A 19,008-nucleotide genomic window follows, 5' to 3' on the forward strand; every position below is an offset into this window, starting at 1 on the left:
ACACGGGGCAATGATTTAAAAGAGTCTGCGGGGGCCAACCTGGCAAATGGAGTAGGAGATATATTTGTAAAACCATTCGCTGAATCTGTTGAAATGCATGCGTGGTTTTATTTTCCATTCAGTACTCACAAATTAATGAGGCGCCCGCAGCGTGACTCAGGCGTCTACCATACGTGTCAGGGATCAATACATCAGTCAGCGGGGTTAGTGTCAAAAAGACTTTTGTGCTGATAGTTCGGCACCAACCTGGAAAGAATCCGGAAACAGCATTTAGTAATCCGCTCTGTCTCCTGGAAGCGGGATACACTATTCCTGGTAAAACACTAACGTGACTTACTGTTCGCCTGGAACTGTCTGTTCTCCTCAAGGGCGGGCGGCATGTAGCAAGAATAAGCCGCGCCCGTGAGGAACTGAGTCAAAGAAGCAGCTGGGCGTCACGTGCTGGTTTGGGAATTGTGGGACATGTAGTCCACATTCCCTGCGCCAGTAGAATTTACAATTATGAACGCTGAGGGCTTGTGGGGGGCATGCAGGCGACCTGCAAGTTGGCATAACGACTGAGGCATGTAGCATGAATAAGCCGCACCCGTGAGGGACTGAGTCAAAGAAGCTGCGGGGCGTCACGTGCTGGTTTAGGGGTTATGGGACATATAGTCCGCAGTCCCTGCGCCAGTGGTATTTACAATTATGAAAAGGTGAGGTCTTTTGGGGGCATGCAGGCAATCTGCAAATTGGCATAAAGACTGAGAAACATGTCAGAAGCGAAACCCAGGGGAGTAATAATCCTAGGAGGAGGTTACAGAACGGATATGGGGAGGTGGAAGCAAAAGGCTCACAGATTCCGTATTTCAGACAGATCGTTGAGTCCAATGTTTGCTGTGTCAAATTTGAGTATAAGGTAGGCTTCCTTCTGGGATAATCTCATTTCAGGGTCACCACCCCCACCCATTTTGATCACTGACAGTACTGTCCATTTCAGTTCTTCCGCCTTGTGATTCTTTTGTAAGAAATGCTCCACCAATGGAGCGGTCAGAGTCTTGTTGTTAATTCTGGACCGATGTTGGATAATTCTTTGTCTGATTTCTTGAGTTGTTTTGCCAATATACACCTTTTGGCAAGGACATTGGATGGCATATACGACGAACTTTGTTTTACAGTTAGTGTGATCTTCATGCCGCCAACTTTGCCTGCCGTCTGTGAATAGCGAACCCTCGATTGTCAGGTTGCACACCGAACAGGTTCCGCAGCGCCTATGACCCTTGACTGGAGTTGCACCAAATATGGTGCTCTGAGAGTCGCGCTTCTTTTGGGGTCGTGTTGATGTGATCTGTTCCCCTATACTGTGATTCTTCTTCAATGCGAACAAGGGTGACCCCACATCGGGAAGAACCTCCTCGACTAGGTGCCATGAATTGCGGATGATTTTCTGTAGTGGATACGTATGTGGTCCAAACGTGGATACACACACCAAACGTTGAGTCTGTTGTTTAGGTCTCTTCTCGAGTAGATGCTCTCTGGGGGTCCACCTGGCTCTTTTCATCGAATGCTTAAGAAGCTTTTTTGGGTAGCCTCTATCCTGTAGTTTTTTGACTAGTGCTTGGCCGTGAATGTCGAAATCTTGGACTCTAGAACAATTTCTTCTCACCCTAAGAAATTGCCCATAGGGAAGATTGTTTCTGAGACTGCGAGGGTGATAGCTTTTATAATGTAAGGCATTGTTTTTGTCTGTCTTTTTTTGGTACAAAGAGCAAATCAATCCATCGGGCGATGTTTTAACTTCTACATCCAGAAACGGCAATGTTTTCGAATCATAGGTCAAGCTGAATTTGATGTCTGGGCTGCGGTTGTTGAGCCATAGATGAAACGCCTCCAGGGATTCAATAGTTCCACTCCAGATGCACCACACGTCATCAATATATCGCAGCCACTGCTGGATATGTGCCTTGAATGGATTATTATTATAAATGAATTTCTCCTCATACTGTCCCATGTACAAGATGGCCATTTCAGGGGCAAACGGACAGCCCATAGCTGAGCCTTTGACTTGTAGGAAGAGTTCATCCTCAAATGAAAAGTAATTTCTTTTTAGTGCTAGTCTGGCGAAAGCTACAATCAACTCGGTGGGAACTCGATGTGGGCGTGGTCTTTTTTCCAGATATATCTCGATAACATCAAGTCCGTCTTGTTGGGGAATTTGTGTATACAATGAAGCCACGTCCATCGTTACCATCAGTTGCTTGCTACAGAAAATCATCCGCAATTCATGGCACCTAGTCGAGGAGGTTCTTCCCGATGTGGGGTCACCCTTGTTCGCATTGAAGAAGAATCGCAGTATAGGGGAACAGATCACATCAACACGACCCCAAAAGAAGCGCGACTCTCAGAGCACCATATTTGGTGCAACTCCAGTCAAGGGTCATAGGCGCTGCGGAACCTGTTCGGTGTGCAACCTGACAATCGAGGGTTCGCTATTCACAGACGGCAGGCAAAGTTGGCGGCATGAAGATCACACTAACTGTAAAACAAAGTTCGTCGTCTATGCCATCCAATGTCCTTGCCAAAAGGTGTATATTGGCAAAACAACTCAAGAAATCAGACAAAGAATTATCCAACATCGGTCCAGAATTAACAACAAGACTCTGACCGCTCCATTGGTGGAGCATTTCTTACAAAAGAATCACAAGGCGGAAGAACTGAAATGGACAGTACTGTCAGTGATCAAAATGGGTGGGGGTGGTGACCCTGAAATGAGATTATCCCAGAAGGAAGCCTACCTTAAACTCAAATTTGACACAGCAAACATTGGACTCAACGATCTGTCTGAAATACGGAATCTGTGAGCCTTTTGCTTCCACCTCCCCATATCCGTTCTGTAACCTCCTCCTAGGATTATTACTCCCCTGGGTTTCGCTTCTGACATGTTTCTCAGTCTTTATGCCAATTTGCAGATTGCCTGCATGCCCCCAAAAGACCTCACCTTTTCATAATTGTAAATACCACTGGCGCAGGGACTGCGGACTATATGTCCCATAACCCCTAAACCAGCACGTGACGCCCCGCAGCTTCTTTGAATCAGTCCCTCACGGGTGCGGCTTATTCATGCTACATGCCTCAGTCGTTATGCCAACTTGCAGGTCGCCTGCATGCCCCCCACAAGCCCTCAGCGTTCATAATTGTAAATTCTACTGGCGCAGGGAATGTGGACTACATGTCCCACAATTCCCAAACCAGCACGTGACGCCCAGCTGCTTCTTTGACTCAGTTCCTCACGGGCGCGGCTTATTCTTGCTACACGCCGCCCGCCCTTGAGGAGAACAGACAGTTCCAGGCGAACAGTAAGTCACGTTAGTGTTTTACCAGGAATAGTGTATCCCGCTTCCAGGAGACAGAGCGGATTACTAAACGCTGTTTCCGGATTCTTTCCAGGTTGGTGCCGAACTATCAGCACAAAAGTCTTTTTGACACTAACCCCGCTGACTGATGTATTGATCCCTGACACGTATGGTAGACGCCTGAGTCACGCTGCGGGCGCCTCATTAATTTGTGAGTACTGAATGGAAAATAAAACCACGCATGCATTTCAACAGATTCAGCGAATGGTTTTACAAATATATCTCCTACTCCATTTGCCAGGTTGGCCCCCGCAGACTCTTTTAAATCATTGCCCCGTGTGATTCCATCTCATTCACCAGAGTCTCCAACATCCCTTCATACAGGTAGGCGTCAACTCCTGTTTTACCTCTGCATAGCCTTGGTATATGCCTGTAATCTAGATGCTGCCATTGGGGTCACTAGTCTGACATATACTTTTGTCCGCTGACAGAACTGCGGCACGTGAGAGACACCTCACTCCATCTCTACCATTCCTGAGTGAATACTCCAAACAACCTTCAGGTACCACTCACTCTCCGATCCTCAGTGTAGAGTCTGAGTATGTTTTGAACCTTTTTAGTCAATGTTTATGTACAGCGGTGCACAAATCTTACACCTCCCTTTTCACTATTATCATTTTCAGTTTGGACTCCTTCCAGTCCATGTCCTGAGGAGAACCCGTAACAACGTCGTGGTTCGAAACGCGTTGACCCTGAGCCTCGGAAACAGAACAAGGGTGCCACTAGGGCTGCTAAAATATACACAGTGTGTTCCCTAGTTTCGCAACCCATCAATTTGTTTACTTTTTCCCTTGGCTTAGATAGACAGGCAGGAAACGTTGTTGTATTGTTTTTTTTCCGCCTGTTTCACTGTATTTAACGTCAAGGACTGGTTTCCAATGTGAATTGATTATTAACTACTTGATTCATTGTGTTTGGTGTTGTTTGTACCAATTGACAATACTTTTTAAACACTTGTATAGCACTTGTATATTTATGCACATTTCACGTGTTTGTATATATATTTTCACTGTTTGATGAGTGTTCTTTTCATGACATATACAAATGGGATTGTATAATGTTTTTCTAAAAATATAAAATAACTAAAATAAAATAGGTGACCCTGCAGAACTAATTTGCTGTATGGGATCAAAGAACACACACTCAGGCATTATTTGTCGTCTCAGTGACGGCAGGAATGAAGAACACACACATGGACAAAATGTGCTGTCTCAGTGACACCAGGGAATGCAGAACACACACACACTTACATTATTTGTTGTCTCAGTGACAGCGGAGAATGCAGAACACACACACACTGACATTATTTGTCGTCTCAGTGACAGCGGGGAATGCAGAACACACACACACTGACATTATTTGTCGTCTCAGTGACAGCGGGGAATGGAGAACACACACATGGACAAAATGTGCTGTATCAGTGACAAGAGGGAATGCAGAACACACACACTGACATTATTTGTCGTCTCAGTGACACCAGGGAATGCAGAACACACACACTGGCATTATTTTGTCGTCTCAGTGGCAACAGGGAATGCAGAACACACACACTGACATTATTTGTCGTCTCAGTGACACCAGGGAATGCAGAACACACACACTGGCATTATTTTGTCGTCTCAGTGGCAACAGGGAATGCAGAACACACACACTGACATTATTTGTCGTCTCAGTGACACCAGGGAATGTAGAACACACACATGAATATTATTTACTGTCTCACGGGACACCAGGGAATGCAGAACGCACACATGGACAAAATGTGCTGTCTCACATGACATCAGAGAATGCAGAACACACACACAGGCATAATTGACTTTCTCTGTGACACCAGGGAATGCAGAACACACACACAGGCATCATTGACTTTCTCTGTGACACCAGGGAATGCAGAACAGACACATGGATGTTATTTACTGCCTCACGGGACACCAGGGAATGCAGAACACACACACTGGCATTATTGACTTTCTCTGTGACACCAGGGAATGCAGAACAGACACATGGATGTTATTTACTGTCTCACGGGACACCAGGGAATGCAGAACACACACATAGGCATTATTGACTTTCTCTGTGACACCAGGGAATGCAGAACACACACATAGGCATTATTGACTTTCTCTGTGACACCAGGAATTGCAGAACAGACACATGGATGTCATTTACCGGCGCACGGGACACCAGGGAATGCACAACACACACATGGATATTATTTACTTTCTGTCTGACTCCAGGGAATGCAGAACACACACATGGATGTTATTTACTGTCTCACGGGACACCAGGGAATGCAGAACACACACATGGATGTTATTTACTTTCTCTCTGACTCCAGGGAATGCAGAACACACACATGGATGTTATTTACTGTCTCACGGGACACCAGGGAATGCAGAACACACACATGGACATTACTTACTGTTTCATGGGACACCAGAGAATGCAAAACACAGATATGGATTTACTGTCTCAGTGATATTGTGAAATGCAGAACACATACATGGACATTATTTGCTGTTTTCCCCGAGTCATGCAGGACTTAAAAGACCTATGTTTACTGCCCCTTCCTTCCCAAGCATGTAGGGCGCACATGGACATTATTTACTGTTTCTGCGACACCAGGGATTGCAGAATACTCACATGGACAATTTTTACTGTCTAAGCTGACACCGAGGGGTGGAAAATGCTACGCACAAATGAAAATTATTTACTGTCTTTCCCTGACACTGTGGGGATGCTACACATACACACACATGGACATTAGTAACTGTATGAAGGGACACCAGAGTGCGCAGAACACATATATGGACATTATTTACTGTCTCAGTGACAACAGGGATTGCAAAAAACACACATTGATGTTGTTTACTGTCTCACTGGACACCAGGGAATGCAAGGTGGCACCGGGGAATTAAGGAGACGCCCATGGATGTTATTTTCTGTCTGAGGGACACCTGGGAATGCAGAACGCACAAATGGATGTGATTTACTGTCTTAGTGACACCGAGGAATGCAGAAAACACACATGGGCATTGTTGGAAATGACCATTTCTAGGATGATTTCCCTCAACTTTTTGCTTTTTTCCCTCCCGGGTTTCTGCTGATCTTTGTGTTAGCCTTAGGATTTTGAGTGTTGTTGACACTGCCAATCAGTGCAAAAGCGCTGTGTTTGTCATTTGTGTTTGTCATTTACATACTGGTGATTGATGTATACATGATTGGCTGATCTGAGTTAGCTGTAAGTCCCTTGTCTAAGGGTAAGACATATACCTAGGGCATGTAATTCATATGCTCCTCTGTTGGCCTACAGCACTGGTTGTGCTACCCATGGAGTTAGCTCTTCAATCATTTCACAGGTTTGCCATCGAAGGGCCAGTGTGTGCAAGTTACTGTTACTTGGCTTGGCATTTAAAAAAGTACTTGCCAAGGTTCTGAATGTCTCTTTCTACATCGGAGTGCTCCCTGGGGCAGAGTGTGCTGTTGGGAAGGGGTAGGGAATATGTGCCTGTGCACTACATGCACTAGTAGTGAATGGCACTGGATGGTAACTTCAGTACGGTAGGGCCTGCTTCTCGCATTGGACTGACATGAGAGATTTGTGGCCAAGGATATTGAGCTGTATTTCCGACGTGCAGAAGAGCTACATAATAGTGTTTGATATCGATGAGTTAGTAATGGCAAATCCTCTCCAGTGCTGCAAGTGGATCCAACATTACTAATGTGGAAATCCTACTTTGGGAAAGTGGGCATTTCTGTGCGTGTATCCAATCCACATCTGGGTGCTGGGGGGACAGATACATCTGTGCATTCCTATTAAGATATCCATAAACTCCATAAAGGGCTCAACGGAAACTGCAGACCTCTGACTCTAAGGGGCCTTCTGGGGACGGATAAGAGGGGGTGGAATTGGCACCGGTATTCCAGCGGGCAGGGTTTTGGCCCCACAGAAGATATTGATCAAGACTCCTGGGGTAGGATGGCAGACAGGACAAAATTTAGAGAGGGTCACTGTTCTGCCCTCAGGAGTTAGAGATGCTTGTGGGATTGCAACCATACTACACTGATTCAACAGTGGGACATTGATATGAGGAACTATTGGGGCAGAAGTGACTGCAACTGGATTATCTGAAGACTTGTGGTGGCTTGGGGCTTGTTGTGCTATAGGAAGGGGGCTATCACTTGTTGGATTCTGCCTGGATATTGATGGCCTGCATCTAATTGCCAAAGGTCGTAGCCCGGGTCACTAGGCACTCTCCAATAGCCTCCACGAGATTCCAGGAACAGAAAGGTTCTCCCCATTTCCACGAGATTGTAAGGACCGCGCAGGATGTGGCGGACATGGGTGGAAGTAATTGTTAGTTGGGACAAGGACTGTTCCAACGTGTGCAGTAATTACACTTTGCCGAGGAGTGTGTTCATAACAACCAGCAGTCTACTTGGGGGTGCTGTACAAGAGGAGTTGGAGGAATGTTTGCTGTGTCTCGCACTCCATAGTGTGTGGTGTCCGAGGGGTGTTTGGGGAAGATGCAGAGTCCACGGGACCTAAGCTGGAAGCATAGACTGTCTCCGAACCTCTGGATTGGGAGACCGACAGTTCCTGACATTGCGGCCTCTGTCCAAGGTCACTGGCTTCCTCTCCCCACACTCATGCCACAAGGTACTCTGTTGTTCAGAATTCCATGACTGGACCCAAGGGTTCTCGTTGTGTCTTGTGTGCACCCATGGCTGGCAGCCTGGAGCAACTGCAGCTTGCACCTCTGCCGGATGTGAAACCATTTTCCAAATCGGAAGCACACCAACTTCCGGTCTCACAGTCTTTTGCCTATGGGGGATGGTTATAGTGATCCCGCACTCATGAAGGTGCTGCTGGGTGCCTGAAGACCTCATCTGAATAGACGAGAACACTTAACTGTTTCATTCTGTTTTTGGTGGGCCTAGCAATCTAATCAAAGTGTCGCCAGTGGGTGTAACATGTATCGTTGGCTGGTGTAGTTTGAGTGGTTGATGGCTGGGTAATGAGGGGTAGTCAAAACCTGTGATTTCCTGACCATCGCAACAGTACGGCATATGAAATATTGGGAATGTCGTGTTTTCTGCTAATGTGTTAGCTGTAAAGGGGAGCACCTCTGAACAGCCAGCATATATGTTTCTTTCGCTTTTGATATGGATGGGATTGCTTTGATTGGGAACACCTGGGGACGTACGCACATGGGTTTATGTTGCTTATGAGGTGGGGGGGATAACAGGGCAAGTGAATACCTATAACTAGTACATATATGTTCATACCATTCTCTGCTAATGGAAGAGTTCGGCAATTGTATATACCTGTAAAGTATATATTCAATGTGTATGTCATTTTGATTTGAATGTGTGTGATACAAAGACCAGTGTTTTATACATACAGTGTGGAGTCTTTTTGTAGCGTACATAGTGTGTTGCAAAGGGGGGGGGGGTTGTGACAATACTTAACATTTTGACCTTGAGGATAAGCCTGACAGCTCTGTGCCCAGTTACCCACAGGGTTAGCACAGGTTATCAGACAAGTGTATCATACTCATCCTATCTAGGATAGTGGATTCCGTACGGCTTCGATGCGTCCCAGCCTGCCAGAAACTGCTAGGTCTAACAGACATTACTTACTGTCTTCTCTGACGGAGGAACGAGCAGGACATATAAGACCAATATTTACTCCCCCTTACCTCTTGAGAATGCAGGGCACACATGAACAGGGCTGGACTGGTAACGAAAACCGGCCCTGGCAAAGTGCTCGGCCGCCCCCCCCTCCCCTCTCCACCCCCCGGGAGGGGGGGGGGGCGTGGGGGATGCGACCCAGCTCTTTGCCGGGGCCGGTTTTCGGCCGATTTTGTGACAGGGTCGATTTAGCAGTATGCTGCAAAAACGGCCCTGTGACAAAAACGGCCCCCAGGGTCCCAAAACCGGCGCCCACCCTTGCGGCGCACCGGGGGATTGTCCGGTGCCCGCAACGGCCAGTCCAGCCCTGCACATGAACCTTATTTACTGTCACAGTGACATCGGGGAACGCAGAACACACACATGGACATTATTTACTGTCTCAGTGACACCAGGAAAAACAGAAGACACAAATGGAATTTTTTACTCGATGATCCTGACGTGGAACAGGAATATCTCATCTTCCCAGGACGTTGTCAGTGTTCCAGTGGATGTCCCAGAGCAATCTCCAATGTAATACAAGTAAGACAGAGATTCTGTTTTTTGGAGCTCCACCACCAATGGGGGGAGGTGATCGCCCCACCATCGCCTTCGAGAGTTGTTAGGAATTTAGGTGTAAAATTTGACAGTGATCTCTCCTTTAAACTGCCAATGGAGAGTGTGGTTAGGAAATGCATTGCCTTTCTGCTGATGGTGAGGACGTTTTTGTTTGTTTTAGCTACTGTCTGCCAAAAGCTGGTGGTCCATGCCATTATAACTTCACGGCTGGATTACTCCAATGTTCTTTACTGGGATCTCCTGGATTATCTCTTAAAGAGTCTCCAATTGGTACAGAATGCGGCCGCTCGGCTTCTGCTTAAGATTCCTAAGTATACTTCTATTCGAAGACGTGTTAGGGAACTGCACTGGCAGCTCATTAAGGCGAGAGTGCTGCTGAAAGGACTGATGTTAGCACACAGAGCAAATTACAGACGTGGACCGGAATATCTTAGTAAGAGGCTCCTGCAATATCAGCCTTATACTGCTCTTTGCTACTCAGATGGTCTGTTGACAGTTGTGCTTAAAACTAAGCGAGAGAAGATGGAGTGATTCCCCTTTTGCTGTGCTGGCAACGAGGGGATGGAACTCTCTGCCCAAGCATCTTCGGTTGATTAAAGATGCAGGATCTTTCAACATAAGCTGACTTTTCAACTCAGCATTTCATGCTGTCTGATTTGCATCTGCTGCCACAGTCCTGTAGCGCCGGGACACTCTATCCGAGTAGATGTGCGCTTTATAAATGTCGGTGATTGATTGATTGAGGATGTACGGTACACATGAACGTTATTTACTGCCTCCTCTAACACAGAGTGATGTAAAAAACACTTGGGCAGTATGTACTGTCTCCCATGATACCTGGGGATGCAGGTCACCCATGGACATGATTCACTGTCTCAGCTGATACAGGGATCACGTGGATGTTATCTGCGTTCTACCCTACTACAAGATGCGGGACACCCATGGCCATGATTTGCTGTCTTCCCTCCTAGAGCAGGATGCAGTGCATGGATGTTCAATATTTGCTGTCTCCCTTGATGGAGGTAGATGCAGGGCACACTTTGACATTTTTCATTTTTGCAAACGCACTTACGAATAACATTTAGGGGTATATTTACAATAAGTGGCGCATCCCTGCATACCAGCAGGGATGCGCCACTTATTGTGCGCCATGCCTATGCCAACATGGTTGCGCTGCATTTACAATGCGGCGCACCATGGGGCAAAAACAGCACAGATGCGTCACGCATCTGTGCTGTAAAAGTGTTGCATTGCTGGAGTTGCGTCGCAAGCACGACGCAGCTCCAGCAATGCTCGGGGTGCCCTATTCTTCCAATGCTGCGTCAATCCTTACGCCTGCTTCAAGCAGGCGCAGGGTTTTGACGCAGCATAGGCCCCAAAATGACTGAGTGAAATCTAGTAGATTTCACTCAGCCACTTTCAGGAGGTGTTCCTGCACCGGAACGCCCCTCCCCTGCGCAGGAACGCCTCCTTCTGGCGCAGAGCTTTACAACGTGACACATCTCCCAGATGCGTCACGTTGTAAGTACCCCGCACCAGGGTGCATCTTTTGCGCCACCTGTGCGTCACAAAAGTGACACAACGGCGGTGCAAAAGCGGCGCAAGGGGCTTGTAAATATGCCCCAATATTTCTGCAGAAAGTACAGGACAGGTGGGGCCCTATTTACTGCTTCCTGCCATGTAGAGAAGTACAGGGCTCACACAGACCCTATTTGGGTTCTCCCTTGTACATACTTTTATTTACTTCCGGGGAAAGTGGATTAAAAATGACTTCCGTCTGTTAAAGAGGACACCGTGCTGGCATGGAAACTGTTTGTTTATATCATAACTGTTTTCAGTCTGTGAGTCTAGTATGGAGGTTTGTGCACAGACCCATAGAATTGCATTGACGGCTGTTTATGAAATAATTTCTAACAACCCTTTTTTGGGCAGTATTTTGATTTTGTGAATTCAGGAAGGACAGATACAAGGCACAGGGTTAAGAAAAAAGGGCTCCGCAGGGGGTGCAGGCTTCTATTTATAAACCTCTTTGCTTTCTTGCTCTGCTCAGAGCAAGTGTGCTGCGGGTGTTGAAGGGGACTTGCAGATATGGGCTGGGGTGAGGAAAAGAGCCCACGGCACCTCTAAAGTATTCATATAACATTAAGCAATAGAAGACTTGTCATAGGACAACAGAATAGTTGTATAGAGTGTATATTGTTTCAGATCAAAGCTTAAACATCACCAAGAAGCACTGAGTGCTGAGTGTTACATGAAGCGTTGTTTCAGAACCTGATTCACAACAGGGTTTTCTGCAGTTTTATGTGGTGTGAACTTGGCCAAAGACGCCAAAGCACCTTACATGGGCACCCGATGACATCACACATTGTCAGAATTTTTTTTAGGTACAGGGAACTTAAATGTTTTGCCCAGAATCACAAAGTCATAGTGCCCTGAATTCAAATTCTAAGAAGCCATAATAATTACCTGTATAGCGTTTCCATTTCTAATACTTTTTTGTTAAATCCTGTTTCTGTCAAATTGTTTTTTTATTCACACCAAATTTTTTACGCAAGCCTTTATCATCAGCTAATAAATACCGAAAAATGTAATTATCTGATTATTTTGTAACCATCACTACTCTCTGTTCAATAATGGAACTAATCAGTGCTGTGCATAAGGCTTAACCATACTCATTAAATGCATTTCGGAACAATGTCATTACACATTTATGCTGCCAAGCAAGGTGATACACTTGAGAATCCTTCCTTTAAAGAATTTATAAGCTCCCAGAATAAAAGAAAATTGACTTTGCTTCTCCTGGGTACACTGCCATTACCTCGTCGATATGTAACCATACATATAGTTTAACCATGTTGCGAGGCATCTGAATAAAGGGAATTTACAGCATTCAAAATCAATTATAAGAAATAAAAAAGGTCTAAAGATCATTGGGACCTGAATGATGTTGACTTTGGAAAGTTCTACCTCAGTGTAATATTGATTTTAACCCAAAGAACGGATGAGATAAGTCCAGTCAATTGCTAGAAATCGTTGATTTAGAAAGATATCAATAATTGAAGAATGATTGGGTATGTCTATTCGCCCGATTGTCTTAAGATGAATAGCTAATCTGCACTATTTCCCTTTACCAGAGGCCACTCAAGGGATGGAGAACGAAATGGTAATTGACTGCTCCTGTTGACCACTCAGTGGCCCTAAAGAATTTTGGAACAAAATAGGCCATTCCAAATCTCCACTTCCAAATTAATGCTGCTGAGTTAACAGTCAGGTTGACTGAACTGTGTGCAAAGTCGATTACATCCAACATGATACCTGATCAAAAAATAATCAGGCAGGAAGTGATCCACTGCATGCGCCCTTGTTCACTTACTTCCTCAGGTTGTTGAGCACCATGATGTTGACGTACATGTAGTATAGATAGTAACTGTAGGGCGGATTCTGCTCGTGCGTCCATAGGTCAGGGTTTGGGCTCTTGTCAGAGAACATATGGTCGCTGTGCTTGGATTCGTCATCTACGCTGTCGAAGCCGGTCACCTGCAACGAAAGAGCACTGACTTTACTACAATCAGAAGTCAACAAAGAAAATGGCAGTGCGTGAAATAGTAGGGTTACTGTCTGTGTTAGAATGGGTACAATCAATGGTTAACCATTAGTGTATAGAGACAGGCTGACTAGCTAAAACAGCCTACACAAGTAAGAGAGTTTGGCACAGGGTGGTCTAACATAAGCTCATGAGGGTAGATGCATGTCAGACTCTCAGGATAACCATTGACTATTCAACTGAGTACAATTTACATTAATGTGGAGTGCCCACAAATGTGGCATGGATCCTGCACTTTTGGATCTATGTGGGTCTCCCATGGTCAAGTAGGGCTGGCGAAGAGTCAGTCATATATGAAGCTATCAAGATGAGAGATAATGTGGACTTCAGGTCTATCATGTGTTAATACAGTTCAAGATCGGGTTTTGATCTGGCACATCAGGAAGATGAAGGGAGAAAGGAATCCCACCACTTTGATGCCTAAAGAATAATAGGAACAGCTCATCTTAAGTGCACATCTCAGCTCATCTTCAGTGCAAATGTCTGCAGAACAAGGACAGATCCGTTCAGGGGTGATATTGAGTGGCAACTGGCAGTGAAAAAACAGCAAGAACCAGAGGGGGAAATACTGCTGCTAACTCGAAGCAGCCGGAAGGAGAGCATGCCCAGAGATGTCCCCCTTGCAGGCACCGAGCCTTAGCTGAGCCACAAGCGAGTGCAATTGAAAGAGCAGATGGCATAAGTGCAGGCCAGCGTGCAGTGCCGATACATACAGTCATCTGATGGGGCATCGCTCAAGACTTGCCAAGGGTAGCAAACCCTACCACTTCGCTGTTGCTTGTAAACCCAGTGGGTTGCTTTGCAAGCTCTACAATTTGTTGGGTCTGACAGATGGGGTTTTTAAAGTGCTAATTTAGAAGTCCCTACTTTTGGAAAATTAGTAGTTGTGCCAGTTATCAAATTAAAATTACCATACTGCAGCCCAGACTATTTAGCAACTGATTCTTTAAAAATGGTTGTGGGATGTCACTTCCTGTGAGGTCATTGGCATGACATTACTTTTACATGCTGTGTGACTTCGATGAAATCACGCCACTGACCAAGTGAAATAAAGAAAATAATCCAGCTCTCTTTATAACTGTATTTTGTTAGAATGGTCAATAAAATGGAGATTTTAATTATTATTAAATATGTCATACTTGAATTGGAATCACAATATGAAACAGAAGTACCAGATACATTTTGTAGACGTTAATAGAAGTCGCCAAAACTCTCACCACATGCAAAATAACCAGGGGCTGAAAGAAATATTTTCCTGGGGAGGAGGGTAGGGGTGACATAGAGGGACATCGGTAATGAATGAAGAGATTTTTAGAAGCAGTGGACAGAGTTAAGAAAGGGTGAGACTCAGCTGCCCCTCCGCAATGTCACAACAGGCGGCACTAAGTATGTGAGAAAGAAACACCAGCAATTAAAGAGGCACCCGTAGCCGCAGGAGAAAGGAGATGGAATCGCTGAAGTTCCTACTCTGGCATGGGGGGGTGTGGGAAAATCAAGCAGGAAGTGGAAATCACAAACTGCTCTACACCCAATGCACTCCTCGTTCAATGACGCCGGGCCAGCTTATGAATAACAAAAACAAAGCAAACCAAAGCCTATCCCATCGAATTATTCACATTTACGGCATGGGAAATTCAGAAAAAGTGCTGTAAACAGACTTTAATAGTTTACTTATAATATAAACAGTACTGCGTTGACCTGGCGATCACATCCAAAGGACTGCAGATGTAAGTGCCTCGGGCTGACAATAAAGTAGCCATGTTTGGTATTTTTAAGCATGACCCTTACTATGACTTTAGAGCAGCTGCACTACTGGAAGGCCCTATAAAGGATTAGCTTCTCTTACAAGATGTTATCCGGCAGTAGGCTTGCATCACTCAGTGCATTTGGGGACAGTACTTCTGTGTTCCCGCGTGCTACCACCAAAGTGCTGGAAAACAATTTTCAATCATAATTCTCAAGGACAGGCAGAACCACTAGGTTATTTGGTATAATCGGGGATCTGTCTGAAATCTTGGGCTCAGTGAAAATATCTTCTAATCAATAGAAGGCTCCCTCAGCTCTTCTACAGCTGATCTGCAGGAAGGATGACAAGTACACTTGAATTAGATATGGGATTTTTGCTTTCAGCTTCACCTTTGATACCGGCACATTGGCCTTTGAGAGAAACCTTGGATATACAAGGGGAAGTTAAAGCAGTGCCCGCTGAAAAAGGTCTAATGTAACAGCGGCGGCTGCTGCCAATCTGACTTGGGGTGGGCAGCATGGGTAAAAAATAACAAACAAACACAAATACACTTACCTTTAGCTGCCAGCTGCCTGATCTTCTGCTCTCTCAGATCCGTGTCACTACAATCTACAGGAGCACAGGCTCCAAGACTCCCTACGCAATCGCAGCGCTTCTCTCATGCAATAACTCCCAGCAGGAGAGAAGCGCTGGGATTCGGTGGAGCGGGCCAGTTTAATGCCCCAGCAGGGACTGGGAGCCTGTGCTCCTGAGCACTGATGATATCTCTCAGGGACAGCCTTGCAGATATCAAAGTGCGCATGTCAGTTTGGCTGGCCGTGGATGGCTGCCCAAACCGACACGCGCACTTTCAGTGCCTAAAACCACTCCTCCCCCTGCTGCTGTAGCCGAGACATGGCCCCTCCCTGCCTCAGACTAGCGGACTGTACGTGAAAAATAAAATTACATTAACATCTTTTTATTGGCATTTTATTTTTCTTCTGTCTGCAGCATTTCACCAATGGGGCGAGACTCCACCGCCATAGCAGATGAGCCGCGCCTGAAATGTGATATAACTCGAATATAGCACAGCTTTCAATCAACAGCATTGTTTACAGGCTTGGGGCAAGGGAATCACCAGTGGCCGGCTCCTACTGGCAGCCAACCGTGATGTTGACAAGGCACTTTGAATGACTGAAGTGACACTCAAAATGCTGTCCAAGCTATCAAAGTGGACAGAGTCTGGCTACCCAAGGATCTCTTCTCTGGAATGCCTCTCTTCAAAGCTGGAGGCTCGCCTCTTTCATCAAGCCTTCATCCAGCGTCTTCACCACCTTCTTTTTAGTACTACTTGGCAGGCCTTGATCACCCTCCCTGCTTTGTTTTCTTGCTTTGCTTGGCCTGAATGCACCTCACTATTGTGTGTAATTCTTCATATACCACAAATCATGAAATCACATTTGTTCTGATAAGGGATTTCAACAACTTTCAGGATTCCTTTTCAAGGGCGGATTTTTGAGTTCTATCTGGAGCACATTTTGTATGAAAACTTTTAAGTAAATACACTTTCCTTCTCCAATGGTATTTTGTTTTGTTCAGTCTTTTCAGAGTGTTGTTACTGAAATCTCAATGGGACAGAAGGGAGTATGGCTGGTCTGAAAATAGGCTGCTAGAGAAGAGGCAAATCCCACTTTTTCGACTCTTTTCACTTCTGGTGCAAGCAGGGACCTTAAGAAGTAAATAACTTCCCTTCAGCAACCCCAACGAGCCATCTATTGGACCTCTGTTTCAGCTTGGCAAACAACACAACCTCTAGTCGATGACTTTAGGTTCCCCTTGTTTTAGGTGTGCCACTGACCTATGCAGCTTGGCACGGTAGAAATAAAGATATAGTCAAACCAATGAACTTGAGCTAGAAGTGTCCAGCCCTGTCTGGGGTGCATCTTTCAGATCATGCTGCTACGCAAGGCAGGTGGCAAGATGCCATCTGGCCATCAGTCCCCTACCTTAGACAGAAGTAAACTTGATGAGCATCTATGAATATCACTGAGGGGAGTCCTGTGACTTTGACGACTGACTGTAAGACCATCAAAGTGTGTTTCTGGGCCAAGAATAGCACGTTGAAAGGAGGATTCATGTCCCATCTATAAGAAACCGAGGCTACTGAACGTCCAAAGATCTGCCTGCTCGAGAGGATTGTCATAAGTCCTTATGGTATGATTAAGCAACCCATTAGCAGACTCCTTTAACTGTAATTCTTAATCTGTTTATGAAGGACTAAAATGATGCCTAATGTGTCTTGAAAATGCATTAATGCAATTCCAGTTTTGATGGCAGCCTTTAAAGGACACTTCTCTTTTTCTTAAAGACTAACAGCATACATTGCTTGCAATGGGTTTGATGTCATATGCCAGACGTGCATGCCTCAGTATAACACCCTTCTCTTTCAGCAGTGGAACCAACATAGCTTTGTCAATGCATCTGAATCTTCACTCTCCAGACACTCCGTTGTAGAAAATCTGTGAGCGGGCACAGTTTGCCAGGGCACACACCCTACAACAATTGGATGAGTTGGAAGGGGCAAGTTCCACAATCCATTTTGCAATTGTTTTTCCTTCCCCTCGAGATTATCAGTCTCCCTGCACAACCAAAAACACATAAGGTTATTAATGACAATGTTAATAAGTAACTATCTCAGCTCAGTCTTTTAACAATACACACTACTCAGAACTAAATTGTGATCTTACACGAATCTCAGGATTGCTCAGTGGACTCTTGGCAAACATTTCAGAGGATGAAATAAACAACATAGACATTGACTGATAATATGGCAATTGTGATTAAAAAGGGAAAGGACAAATTATATTTCTTGGAAACCATGATTGTGGTTGGAAGACTGGGATATGGAACCCGTGTTAGATTGTACAGCATTAAGTGGTGCCTCTTTCCAGTTGAAGTTTGGTGGCAAAGGCATAGACAGCTTCAAACATCAGCGCAAATCTGAGATCCATGAGCACTTACGTATTTCAGGAACAGATTGAGCTCCTTGTGGTCCTTGGGGTTGATCGAAGCCTCGAACAACGGCAGAAATATGTTCTCCAACATCTTCCCAAAGCTAGGCAAAATCTTTTTTGAGCGAAATATATCACTGGAAAAAAGGAAAAATAAACAACTTACGTTAATGTTCATATCTCAAAGAGTGTGTTCTAATGGAGCCCTGTCATCAGTTCAGCATTAATAGGCTGTTCCTTTTTTTAACTTTTTCCAGTGCGTGTAGCTCTGTTATTCAACAGAAACAATTTCCATAAATGGACAAAATGAACTTAGTTGCGTTTTAAGAGCTAAAAACTGCCATCTTTCACTCTAACTCATCACGTCCATACAAACCGGAAGCCATTGAGACTGGGTTTATGCCTTTTTCTAGATTTCAGTGAAAATATTGAAATCCACTACCTCGACCATATTACATATAAACACTCCACACCCCCATGTACATATATAGTTGACTTTGTATCCATGAACCCCCAGGCTCTCCATATCATGGTTAAGATTTTCTTGGAAAATTCATATGACTCTATGAGTACCATGTTTATGTTGTAGAGATTTCCCTAAAATATAGAACATGTAAGTGTCTTTTCAAACAGGTTGGCAGAGAGTGCTAATGGTATTTTCTGTGTACTAAAGGTCTGGGTAAACTAGTCATTTCATAGGCAGTGAAGAGCTACAGTCAGAGACAGAAGTGTGTCCAGGCCCTGAGACACAAAGCACAAGCAAAGGCAAGTCTTGTATGGAAAGGAATGTAAAACATGCAACATGTCATGTAGGATTATGGCAAGTTTTAAAAAATCAGGGTATTTTTGCTCTTCTGTTTACATTATATACATTAGATGCTGTTACTGAATTGAGTTACATGTTTATAATTCATAATACCTAAACAGAAAATAGAGGCATCTTAGAAAGCATACTCCTCAGAAAGCCACACCAGTGATTCCAAACGTGAACTAAGCGACTCTTTACCTTGTGGTTTCCATTAC

At 45.0% G+C, this 19,008-nt stretch overlaps 1 protein-coding gene across 2 annotated transcripts in view; it reads right to left on the minus strand.

Annotated features, from left to right (window-relative positions):
- The window catches only part of AMPD3 (adenosine monophosphate deaminase 3), a 95,504-nt gene that overhangs the window by 13,980 nt on the left and 62,516 nt on the right, over positions 1-19,008 (minus strand). For both annotated transcript variants that reach the window (XM_078680957.1, XM_078680958.1), the window contains exons 10-11: positions 17,996-18,122; positions 13,018-13,181 (exon numbers count right to left, since the gene is read on the minus strand). In XM_078680957.1, coding sequence (XP_078537083.1) covers positions 13,018-13,181; positions 17,996-18,122 — 291 coding nt within the window. The remainder of the gene's footprint in view (positions 1-13,017; positions 13,182-17,995; positions 18,123-19,008) is intronic.

The sequence above is a fragment of the Lissotriton helveticus genome, chromosome 3_1 (assembly GCF_964261635.1).
Source record: "Lissotriton helveticus chromosome 3_1, aLisHel1.1, whole genome shotgun sequence".
NCBI lineage: Eukaryota > Metazoa > Chordata > Amphibia > Caudata > Salamandridae > Lissotriton > Lissotriton helveticus.